General features: G+C 39.7%; 1 protein-coding gene across 12 annotated transcripts in view; it reads left to right on the top strand.

Annotated features, from left to right (window-relative positions):
* The first annotated feature begins 914 nt into the window (after positions 1 to 914).
* The window catches only part of DLG1 (discs large MAGUK scaffold protein 1), a 231411-nt gene continuing 219569 nt past the window's right edge, over positions 915 to 12756 (top strand). For 6 of the 12 annotated variants that reach the window (XM_063442757.1, XM_063442747.1, XM_063442746.1 and 3 more), the window contains exons 1-3: positions 917 to 1505; positions 9560 to 9691; positions 11948 to 12117. In XM_063442757.1, the coding sequence (XP_063298827.1) occupies positions 1487 to 1505; positions 9560 to 9691; positions 11948 to 12117 (321 nt within the window). In that variant the 5' untranslated portion in view covers positions 917 to 1486. Of the gene's footprint in view, positions 1506 to 9559; positions 9692 to 11947; positions 12118 to 12756 lie in introns of all 12 variants that reach the window. The other 6 variants (XM_063442744.1, XM_063442739.1, XM_063442748.1 and 3 more) reach the window with 3 other exon arrangements.

Genomic DNA, 12756 nt, shown 5'->3' with positions numbered 1-12756 from the left:
CTGTCAGGTTGTGTAGTCACTGTGATTGCCCGGGTGGCCAGTTACTGTCAGGCTGTGTAGTCACTGTGATTGCCCGGGTGGCCGGTTACTGTCAGGCTGTGTAGTCACTGTGATTGCCAGGGTGGCCAGTTACTGTCAGGTTGTGTAGTCACTGTGATTGCCGGGTGGCCAGTTAGTGTCAGGCTGTGTAGTCACTGTGATTGCCCGGTGGCCAGTTACTGTCAGGCTGTATAGTCACTGTGATTGCCCGGGTGGCCAGTTACTGTCAGGTTGTGTAGTCACTGTGATTGCCCGGGTGGCCAGTTACTGTCAGGCTGTGTAGTCACTGTGATTGCCCGGGTGGCCGGTTACTGTCAGGCTGTGTAGTCACTGTGATTGCCAGGGTGGCCAGTTACTGTCAGGTTGTGTAGTCACTGTGATTGCCCGGGTGGCCAGTTACTGTCAGGCTGTGTAGTCACTGTGATTGCCCGGGTGGCCGGTTACTGTCAGGCTGTGTAGTCACTGTGATTGCCAGGGTGGCCAGTTACTGTCAGGTTGTGTAGTCACGGTGATTGCCCGGGTGGGCAGTTACTGTCAGGCTGTGTAGTCACTGTGATTGCCGGGGTGGCCAGTTAGTGTCAGGCTGTGTAGTCACTGTGATTGCCCGGGTGGCCAGTTAGTGTCAGGCTGTGTAGTCACTGTGATTGCCCGGGTGGCCGCTTTAATAAGGTGAGAGGCGTTGCCGAGCTCTCGGACCCCACCCGCTCACCTTTGCCCTGTAAGGAACTCCCTGCTCACTCCCCTCAGCCAAGGTAACAGCAGGCGCTCCCGCCCGGCAATCCTCACTCGTGATTGGCTGAGACCGAGTGGGCTCGGGAACAGCAGGTCACGTGGTGCGCCTAGTTACGCTCCAGGGCGCCATTTTGAAGGAAAGTTTGGGATTTTGAAGCGGTGAGAGGGAGCGAGAAGGCGGAGGCGGAGGAGGAGGGGGGAGGTGTAAGAAGGAGGCGGGGAGCTGACAGAGAGAAAGACAAGGAGAAGAAGGCTAGGAAGAGGAGTGGAAAGTGAACTGGGGAGAAAGGAGGAATCCAGCGAGCGGGGAGTGAACTTTTTACGTGTCCACTCAGCCCCAGTGTAAATATCCCACCGAGAGAGGAGGAGACGGGAACTTCTACACCCCCCCCCCCCCCCCCCGTCCTGGATCTAACTTAGTGTTACTGCATGTCACCGGCTGGCGGGGGCTGTGTACCGAGGGAGACATCCTGCTCCTGGGAAAACAACAAGTGCTGGAGGAGATAGTGCGGAACCCCCGCTTCGGAGTTCGTGGAACAGTCCTGGGGAGGCTCACCCCGTGCAACTGAGCGATCCCACTCCTGTGCTGGAGGGGTGGAGGCGGTCTGACAAGAGTTCTTGTGCTGTCCTGGGTGGGGGCACCTTGGAGCTGAAGTGTGAGCAGACACTAGTTGGCAGCCTGTCCCTGGGGTGTGCTGAGTGGAAGGGCTGCACCATGCCTGTCAGGAAGCAAGGTGTGTGTCTCCCAGATCACTGTATGTTACCTGTTATTCTAGTCCTGTGCACTCCCACCTTGCCAGTGTCATACAAACCAGGAGAGATGCAGCACTTTCCTGCAGGAAGCTTTCCAAGTCATGTGAATTATTTTGTGCAAGTTACTGTTCCAAATAACAAGTTATTGGAGAAGGATTGAGCAGTTGTAATCAGTTTTCGATAGTGTCAGAGGATGTGATTGTTGGTGTTCATTTAAATTGCTTGCTGATAATGTTTAAATTTTGCTACTTGAATAGCAGATTGTAAAGTCCAGACTTGAGTTTTATCAACCAACATCTAACAGATGGTTTTGTACTAACTAATTGGTTAGTCCTAGACTCTACTGTATGTTTTTATGATTTGAATTTCTTAGCTGGAAGATTTTCTTTTACCTTTTTTATTTTTTTCAAATTTTATTAAAGTTTGGGACATCTTTCAAGTGTTATTTGATACACTATTCTATAAAGTTTGTAATTAAAACAAACAAAAAAGCAAACATTGTAAAGCTGTCTCCAGGGAATACTTCGTTGAGAGGCTATTTATTAGTTTAGGAGTGTGATACCTTTTAAATTCTCAGATCTTTAACAATTTTTATATTGGTAGACTGTAGTAATTCATTATATTAAGTGATACACAGTGGTTGGCTTTAATTTGAAGCAATTCTCTTTATCTTGAGGGATACAATTGTAAGTCTTGGAAAGTGTCTCTTGTTTCAAATATTCCAACAGGGCACAACTGGTGTTTCCACGTAGTCTGCTGGCTATCGTACATGCTTCTTAGACTACACTGAATTTATAGTTTTTTTTGGCATATTTTCAAAACCATGTAACCTCACATTTTCTCACAACTGAATCTAAAGGGACACTGTGTCTGTAGATTTCCAGAAAACACAAAATGTGGATTCTTTTACGTTCTAAGTATTTTGGCCTTTGCGGTAAACAATGAAACTTGGCATTTAGAATCTTACACAAGTAAAGGTGTTTTAAACACTTTTTTTTAGGTTACCATTCTTTACTTAACTGCCGTATTGCGCTCAGAAATGTTATGGGGAACTAATGAAACAATTTGTGGCTTCATAACACTTTATCTGAAGATGTTCTTATTCATCTATTAACATGTTAAAATCTAATGGTGTAAGTAAATCAGCTGAACATATGAATAGTATAAGTGTTATGATTTTGCTTTGAACTGTATAGTGGTCATTTAAGCTGGCATCATATGTCTTATCTCTCAACAGTTTAACTTATTCATTTATCGTCTGTATGTGGATAGTGTTGATTTATTTTATTTTTTAAGATTTGGCACTTTTGTCTATATTGGCAGTTTTGGTGTGTGTTTATTCGGTTTCAATTTTTCTCACTAAGTGCACCCATAAATATTATATATATCTCTATAATCTTTAAGGGCTTATTCTAATTTATTTTTATTTTGTCTGTCTATCTAACAGCATTGATTGAACGCTCCAAAAATGATTTAAGTTAATTTCGAAAAGTAGTTTAAACTTTTTATTTCAGCTCTGCGATATACTTCTCACTTCTGCGACTTTTGACTAGTCAGAGGGGTTCCATAGATAATTGTAGACACCTGGTGCATGCACAGCAATTGCTGTAATCCGCAATCCACAGCTTCTTTATAAGAACCACTGATTCCAGTGCTTTTCGTAGAGATGCACTGGACGCTGCATCCAGATGTCAAATACATTTAATTGTTGGAAGTCCATAGTGGCTTGCTGATAGGTGTTGGCATTGCAAAATCTAAAACATACCTTTTCTACACAGATACAACACTGTTTTCATATGTAAAACTTCAGGGGGAGCTTTTATAAATAACTTTAGGATGAAGTGTTTTGGTATTCAGACTGTTCCTTTTTAAAGGGACAGTCTGAAAACCAGTGGTCAGTGCCTGGAGTCTGTATACACATAGTGTTTTAATCCCTGTGCTGCCCAGAGTTGTAACTCCACCCCAGCAACATTATTGGGGGCATCATTAGCCAACCTGGACTAAGATTTATATGCACATTGAACGTGTGATGTCAGGGTACACACAGCAGGCGGAAGACGGGGGCAATGTTGGCACACCTCCTGCATCAGTGTCACCCTCCCTGACATCTGAATGGCGTCAGTGGAGGAGGATCAGGTTGCATTAAGAATCTGGCATAATTGCATATAATTTTTGTAATTTTTTTTTATTTTTTTTATTTATGCAGGTGCAATACAATAGCTTACTGTAACCAGAAACGGTGTTTTATATAAAAAAAAAAAAAAAATGAAAATGCCTCATATTCCTAGCCTGTCATTTTTTTTTTTTGGATAACCAATATTGTGGGAGGAAAAATCTGTTTAAAAAAAAAAAAAAAGTTGATGTAGTGGTACTGTAAGTTTAGTAAAGGTCACTGTATCAAAGTATATATTTGTATAAAGTGGACTACTAAGGTTATTTACTAAGTGACATCAAAATGTCATCTTTTCATGCAACAGTCTTATTACTGTTTGGTTTATGTTTCACTACTGGGTATGTTTGTTTATTGTTTTATTTCTACTCTCTTTACAAAATCATATTGCTGCAGTTTGTTTGGGGGGAGGGGGGTGCCATTTGCAAAAGCATAGAATCTGTGCATGTAGCTGTTTCATCACTAATATTGCAGAGTTAACGCCTAAAAAAAATAAAAAAAAAATTATTTTCTCATATATATTGGTTTTCACAGACTTTACTGCTACTGCAAGGATTTGTTTTGATCTATACAACATAGCCAGACTTTTTGTGAGTTTAAAGGGAAAAAATTGAGTGAATCTGTGTAGTAAAATACAAACATTGTAACTAAAAAGTGAAATTATTTTAACCCACTAAAACCTTAACCTTCCCTCAGTGCTGACCTATGGGGATTTTCTAGAAGCTAAACGTCCTCATGCAAAACTTTGGGACATCCAACGTCACTACATGGATTCAAACTGAAAAACTGCAAGAAGCAGCTCTTGTGGCAGCCTGTTTGCCACTAGAGACAGTCTTAATACAGCATTTGCAGGCTTAAGATAAAAGGGACACTACGCCAAGACCGCTTCAATTAAATGAAGTGGCTCCTTTAAGACCTGTGATTGGCTACCACATCCATAACAACACTTGGGAACCAACCAAGTTCTATTTGCCATGGTGATTAGAATTTTTTTTTTTTTTCTGGGGCTGGGTGTTTGTCAGCCTGAACCCGCAACCCTGCAGTGGTGAGGAAGCTGTACTGTAATCTTCCTGCTCTTCCTCCTTATGCGCCCTGCGTCACTAAATGGTGCGAGGGAGCAGAGCAGGACAAGCTTGAAGACTTCAGCACAGCCCCACTGGACCCCACGGAAAATGTCTATTCCAGCTCCCCCAATGCGATTCTGGGTGGATATAAATAAAAAAAATTGTAATTTGTGAGAGAATATGTGTGTTTCAGCATGAATGTGTGTCTGTTTTTTTAATGTTTCTGTGTCAGTGTACAATCAGTTTGTGTGTTTGTTTATAATATAATTTGCTATTTATTTAATTTTTTTTTTATTGCGCTTTTCTCCCTGTGAGACTCAAAGCACAAAACAAAAAAAGTGATTTAACTCCTAAATGGCAGAGCATTAACCCCTTAACCCGGAGGGCGTACAAATACGCCCTATTCTAAGCGGCTCTAAACGCTGCAGGGCGTAATGGTACGCCCTCACGGTTTTTCTTAGTTACCTGGTCGCCGGCGATTGCGGTCGGGGGACTCACCTGGGATCCCAGGGAGTCGTCCCCCCCCCCCCGCGGCTGATACTGCCTCCTCCCGCCATGTGAGAGTGAGGTCCTTGCGAGGAACTCACAATCACATGGCCGGATTAGCTGGCTGCTGCCTTGCCAGCAGGGGGACTGCCTGTAATGACAGTCCCCCTGCTGGATGGAAATCAAATAAAAGAAAGTTAAAATCAGTGTAAAAAATAAATTATATACTTAGATCGTGTGTGTGTATATGTATATGTATATGTATATGTATGTGTGTATATATATATATATATATATATATATATATATATATATATGTGTATATATATATATATCTCTATCTAACTGTATTGTGATATTGATATATATTTGTATCAAAATACACGTAGAACGAAATAATACACATATATATATATGTGTGTGTGTGTGCGCGCGTAATATTTTTACATAATTGGGTATCTTAATTAATTACAATTAGCGGGACCTGCCTGACAACCCATGCCGAAAGTATAGGGAATTTAATTTGCTAGCACTATATTTAACCCTATAACTTTCCAAGACACCAAAAAACCTGTACATAGGGGGTACTGTTTTACTCGGGAGACTTTGCTGAACACAAATACTAGTGTTTCAAAACGGTAAAATGTATTACAACTATGATATCGCCAGTAAAAGTGATGTTTTTTGCATTTTTCACACACAAACAGCACTTACACGGACAATATTATTGCTGTGATACTTTTTACTGTTTTAAAACACAAATATTTGTGTTCGTCGAAGTCTACCGTGTACAACCGTACCCCTCATGTACAGGTTTTATGGTGTTTTCAAAAGTTACAGCGTCAAATATACGGCTTGTGTTTCACTTTTTTCACATAAAAATTCGCCAGATTGGTTACGTTGCCTTTGAGACCCTATGGCATACCATTTGCAATAGTAGACAACCCAAGGTATTGCAAATGGGGTATGCCCAGTCTTTTTTAGTAGCCACTTAGTCACAAACACTGGCCAAAATTGGCGTTTTTTGCATTTTTCTCATTCAAACAAATATTAACACTAACTTTGGCCAGTGTTTGTGACCAAATAGCTACTAAAAAGACTGGACATACCTCATTTGCAATACCTTGGGTTGTCTACTATTGCAAATGGTATGCCATTATGGGTGTAAATTTCATTCCTGGGCTACTATACAGTCTCAAAGGCAATGTAACCAATCTGGCGAATTTCAATTTCAAATGTAACATACTATATTTGACCCTGTAACTTCCCAAAACATTATTGCAGTAAAGGCAAACAGTATTATGACACAGTTAAAATGTCATAGAACTAAAAAATAACATTTCTTATTTTCTCCCATTTTTTTCATATTAAATTATGTTTCATAGCTAAATATTTGATATTAAATGAAAGCCCTGTTTCCCCTGAATAAAATGATATATAATACGTGTGGGTGCATTTAATATAAAAGAGGTGAATTATGGTTGGACAGACATGTAGCGCAAATGCCAGGCTTTGTTTACTAATTGTTTACGTTTTGTTCACAATGTGTAAATTTGGCTCAGTCCTTAAGGGGTTAAGCCGTGCAAGATCTATACACACAGTGCTTCATTCAGCTAAAGTTGTTTTGGTGACTATAAAGTCCATTTTAACGCTACTGGATTAAAACCATATTAAACACAACTTTCCCTAAATTGTGGTTAAATGGCTTTAATACCAACTCTATATTTTTTTATTTTTTTTTATTTATTGCTCTATCAATATTGACAGAATACATATGTCAGTAGGTAGAGAAAGTCAATTTCGATAAGCCTTAGCTCATCATAAAATTAGCTGGGTACCTCGTGTCAAGTTGTGTTTTATGTTTTTAGGTAATAAAACCATGTTTACAGCTTGTTCTGTGACACAGACCAACTTCACTTTTAAGAATTACAATCCATACATTTGAATGCATTTAACAAAAAGTGTGTGTATTCTCCTACCCAGTGTGTGATATGTGTGTGGTTACATATACTTGGCAGGGGTCCCATGGCACTTATTATGTCTTTACACCAGGTATAGTGGCAAAGTGGTTCAAAGTTCCATTGGTATTAAGTTGACGAAAAAGCACCCCACACCCCCAAGTTCCTAAAGTTTTTGTTTATGATGGAGCTGTCTTTCCTCACCTTGCTGCTTTTTCCAAGAAAATGTACCTATAAAATAACCTTAATAACCTATCCAGTGCTGTCAACTGATGCTTAAGTATCCTCCTCATTTATTTATAACTCCCTCAAATTCTACAAAACTGGACATTGCGTAAAGGCAATAGTAACTGTGTGTGTGTGTGGTGATAGACAAAATTAGGTTTTGAGAGCCTGGCTCTCTCCTGTTTGTTAGAGGGTGAGTGGAACTTTGGACCATTATGATTCGAGGAAGGAGAAGAGGTGAGCAGCACAAAGGGAGCTTTGTTGCTGGAAAAAGGTAAGTAAATGGCTTTTATTATTTTTTATTTGAACACATGGTGGTATGAACCTCTAAAACTAGGCATGTGGACACTAAATGATTGGGAATACAAGTTTGTATTTCTTTGATGCAAATATTTGAAATTTTATTGAAGGGCAATTTAAAATGTGTTAGGAAAGAAGATTGTCTGTCTGTCTGTCTGTCTGTCTGTCTGTCTGTCTGTCTCTGTCATTTGTTGTGTGACTATGTAAAGCTGGTTTATCTCAATCATTTAATATGTTCTTTATTCCTGTTCTTACTGACCAGAAACTAGGAAACTTGTTAAGCACAGGCCAAATTCCATTATGGCAAGTGTACTGTAAATTCTTACTTAGAGACTGTGTAAGCTCCTTTTACTCTGCAAACTATAATAAAACATGGTTTGACACTTACCTGGATCCTAATTCACTTTCGCATTACGGATATGAAATCTGCTTGTGTTCACATGGCATTCATTGGCTGAGAATGTATGAACTTCCGTCTTGGCAGTATCTGAATGAGGACAGTATCACAGTTATACAGGAGACTGACAAGTGTCAAAGCAGTAAAATAAATGATTATTGATAATTACCCAATGAAGGCTACTAACACCATAACCTGTACAGCTATCTGTAGTGAGGAAAATGTGTAGACTGACCCTTTTTAAAGAATGTATACATCCCAATGTGGAATTTCCCTGAAATAGCAACCCAGTCAGTATGAGTATTTCATAAAAACTCTATCTCTTTTGAAATCTTCATTTTGCAGGGAGGGGTTAGCATGTTTAAAACAACACTTTACACGAAGATATACTTGGATCTTTGTACAGTTGAGTACAAATTGTGGTTTCATTTTACTATAAGGATTAGCTAGTAACGTTTGTCATTTGCTGTTAAAATGGGCCACATGCAAGAAGAATGTTTTCCTTATAGTTTTCTGCAAGGCAGCAGAAAGTAAAGGACCGCAACTTCACCTGTTATGAATATAAATTATATTCTTATTTTTTTTTAAATTAGGAAGGCAGTAGCGGGTGTTGGACGATTTAGAATGTGAGTGGACAAGCTTGAGGTGGGCTTTCTTCCCCTTTTGCTTCTTACCATCAGGGGCTTTTTGCGGCTTCCGTTTAGTGCCAACCATTGGGTGTTTAATGTTAGGAGGCATGTGCCCTTAGACCTTTGCTGGGATGGTGGTCTTGCTCAGCAGTCCGATCCTCTGGTGGAGCAGATGTTGCAGGGATACTGGTTTGGCTCTGAATGCGAGCCCAAAACTCCTGGCATATCTTATCAAAACAAACATTGAAGCATGCCGAGCCTTCAGGAGACAGTGTAGCCCACAGCACGGCACGGCAGCCATCTTAGGCTTGCCACGCAGTGCCTGTGTGTTCAGGTCGATGGGAGACTCCGCTGGTGCATGGAGGGTAGTTCCCTCAGTGGGGACCGGGATATCCCCCGCCGGTCCAGATGTGGGGTCCTGGGCTTCATGTTTGATGCGGGTCCAGCAGTGGGAGACCGGCCGCATTTCCCTCACCGGGCTGTCAGGCTTGGTAGGCCGCGCAGTCGGACATAACGTTTACACGGCTGAGCCTTTATAATCAGGTGTGCTCGAGGTGCTCCCTCTCACAGTGCCCATTTGCTGCTCACTTAAGGCTCTCTCTGGTTTTAATAGCCTATATTTAGCTTGGTTAGGTAGGAGCTGAGATGAAACACGTCCGACCATCTTGGCTGTCAGGCCCCGGCCCCAAAATTATATTCTTATTTAACTATCAAAATGTACACAAGCTTTCATGGGCTTACTATTTTGTTGGTCAAGATCAAAATAGGATTGATTTGTAACTTTCTTTTTTCTTTTTTTCATGCAGATACTCAGCGTGCATTGAACCTTTTAGAAGAATATCGCTTAAAACTGAACCAAACAGAGGATAAGCAACTAAGGAAATCCATTGAGCGGGTCATTGGAATCTTTCAGAGTAATCTTTTCCAAGCTTTAATAGGTAGGAATAAGATGAAACTTTACTCTGTAAATACTTACAAAAACGCTTTTTCAAATACACTTTACCTGCATCCACATTGCTTTAGAATTTAATTGCATGATTATTTTGGGCACCTGGATGGGATAATCTGGCTAAATGTACATGCAATACATTAAAGGGACACTGTAGGCGCTAAAACTACTTTACCTTAAAGGGACACTGTAGACATTGTGGCAGACAGCCTGGCACCCCGACTGAGTGCCTCCGCCAATTGATGCTCCCTAGCGCTCACAAAGTACTTCCAGCACTCCACCAGACACCATCAGCACCGTAGTCCCAGCGTTAGAACTTGGCTGGGAACTCGCCGTCCTTCTCTCACCCTGGACCCAAGAGCAGGATCCAGCTTCCAGTGGGTGAACCTCTCCTACTCCAGAGAGTATAGCAGGAACAGCTCTTATAAGAGCTAGTGATTATAACCCTGGGGAGTATTGTGATATAGCAATACCCAGATCAGATACAGCTGTCTCACCCCTTTACTTTACTCTCCCCAGAGCCCGGCGGGAGGGGGTCCCTGAGGGTGGGGGCCCCCTTAGGGCACTATAGTGCCAGGAAAACAAGTGTTTTCCTGGCACTATAGTGGTCCTTTAAATGAAAAGTGAAAATGCTCTTACTTACATAGTTTGGGGGATGTACTTTTATGTACACTTCTAAAGCGGTTTTGAATTCTGTTACAAATACAAAAAAAAGTCCATCTCTGCATGCTAAGTTTTGCAGTTTTAGCTTTAAAACCATACTTCCCACCTTGCAATATTTGTTTTATAACTTCTAAAAATGTATTGAAATCCTAAACATATTGGGCATTTAATAATCAGGACTAATGAGTGAAGGTATTTTGAGTTTGTTTTCGTGATCTATTGTTTTCCCCATTTCTTTATATTTTATTAAATTATTGCGTTATGCATACATTTAGGGTATCAAGAAAAGCCCCACTTCTCCCTTAAAAATCAAATATAATATGTAGGTGCACTTTAGCAAAGAGGGTGAAATAGTGGTAGAATGAATGCAAGGCAAAATTAGCAAATAAATCTTGGTCAAAAATGAACTGCATCTCAAAATAGCATTGTACTTATGGGGTTAAATGATTTGTGCTTCTAGAAGTCAGGTTTACTCAGAATATGTTAACACACAGCTGCATTTACTGGTCCAAGCCAAAGCTTCTTATCAAATAAAGTCACATAATGCAACTACCTATTAGACCAGCTTTTCTACATTGATTTGCATAATGCAAGCCAACTGGTCAGGTTTGAAATCTGTTGCATTAACAGTGAGTTTTTCAACAGGAATTGATTGATGCCAACACTTTTTTTATTACTATTTTCAGCAAAAGATCACAATTAAAAAAACGCTACATATATTGGTCATGGTCAAACTACTATAAAATCTGCACATACTTTTTTTTTTTTTTTTTTTTTAAAGCATAGACAGTCTTCCGCGCCATCCTAGGAGCCTGGAGACAGATCTGTAATCTAAACCATGGGTCGCCTAAATGGCGGAGAATTGAGCAGTGAGACTGAGTGGGCATGATCTATTATACTCTAAAATTGAGCTAAAGTTGTTTTGATGTCCATAGTGTTATTTTAAAGGACCATTATAGTGCCAGGAAAACAAATATAAATTTATATTAATTTATATTGATATTACAGACATCATTAAATGTTCAGAATAAAGGACACTTTATAATAATTAAAAAAATAAAAAAAAATCCAGAATATATAAAATTTATAAGTTTTTACCCTTGTAAAAATGGTACATCTCAAAATCACTATGTATTGTATTTGGGTGTAATGTATTCAACTAAATGATCTATCTCATTTCAACCTGTCCACATTTCTTAGTAAAATCTCCCCTCTTCAGATCACCACCTTTTGAATACATATAAACTGATGAAAGAGGGATCTGACTTGTGTTTAAAAAATATAAAAATAAAATCAAATGCTTAGATTTACATTAATATTGTTAACTACTTTATTTTTCTTGTAAACCAATTGTAAATGACTATAACAGCTAATGTGGGAAAACTCTCATTCTGTTATAATCTCATACGTTATGATATTAGGAGGAATTGGAATGGGTGGATATTGTGGGTTTTTGCATTGATAACCTAAAGGCTTATCTGAAAGGTCTGTCATCCTGGAATAAATGCAGTATTTTTGATATGGTGAATGTAGTTTTATTTTCTTACAAGTTTGTTTTATTAATTTACTATTCATTTTGTAGACATACAAGAATTTTATGAAGTGACCTTACTGGACAATCCCAAATGTATTGACAATTCAAAGCAGCCAGAACCAGCACAGCCTGTGAATACATGGGAATTTTCTAGTCTTCCTAGCACAGATGTAACAGTCTCAGAAACCCTCATGAACACAGTTAGTCAAAACATCCAGGTAGGTTTTAATTCTAATTTTGAAACATTTGTTCTAGGTTTATGTGTGCAGAGCTGAATGAGGGGAGAAAATGCCATGTAATGTAAAACCTATCTTTGTTTTCCATGTTTGCTCAAAGGTAATTTTAGCTATGAGGGAATGTAGAAAAAGTAATACCCATAAGTAGACTGATCTAGTAAAGGGTTCTGTTAATTTTCAGTAGAAGTAACAGAGTATTTTTGAATGTGAATTCTTAGTTTCAGGATGGTAAAATTGACCTTTGTTTAGGCTCTAAAGGCAAGGCAACTATGCTTCTATCTACATCTACCTTCAAGTAAAATAAGCAGTGTGTGAGTCTCTCTCTCTCTCTCTCTCTCTCTCTCTCTCTCTCTCTCTCTCTCTCTCTCTCTCTCTCTCTCTCTCTCTCTCTCTCTCTCTCTCTCTCTCTCTCTCTCTCTCTCTCTCTCTCTCTCTCTCTCTCTCTTGTGCATGTTATTGCTTCCCTTTTCAGTCTTAGCTTTGTTTCTTTCTCTTCATGGTATGTCCATAGAACACCTGTTTAAATGAGATCCACGTTCCTAGAGCATGAGCTGGCGATTTAGTTCCATTTTTTGGAAATTAACATTTTCCTTCACATACAGGCTTATTTACCAAATTGAG

The sequence above is a fragment of the Pelobates fuscus genome, chromosome 2 (assembly GCF_036172605.1).
Source record: "Pelobates fuscus isolate aPelFus1 chromosome 2, aPelFus1.pri, whole genome shotgun sequence".
In the NCBI taxonomy this organism is placed as follows: domain Eukaryota; kingdom Metazoa; phylum Chordata; class Amphibia; order Anura; family Pelobatidae; genus Pelobates; species Pelobates fuscus.
This window is presented reverse-complemented; position numbering and strand designations above follow the sequence as displayed.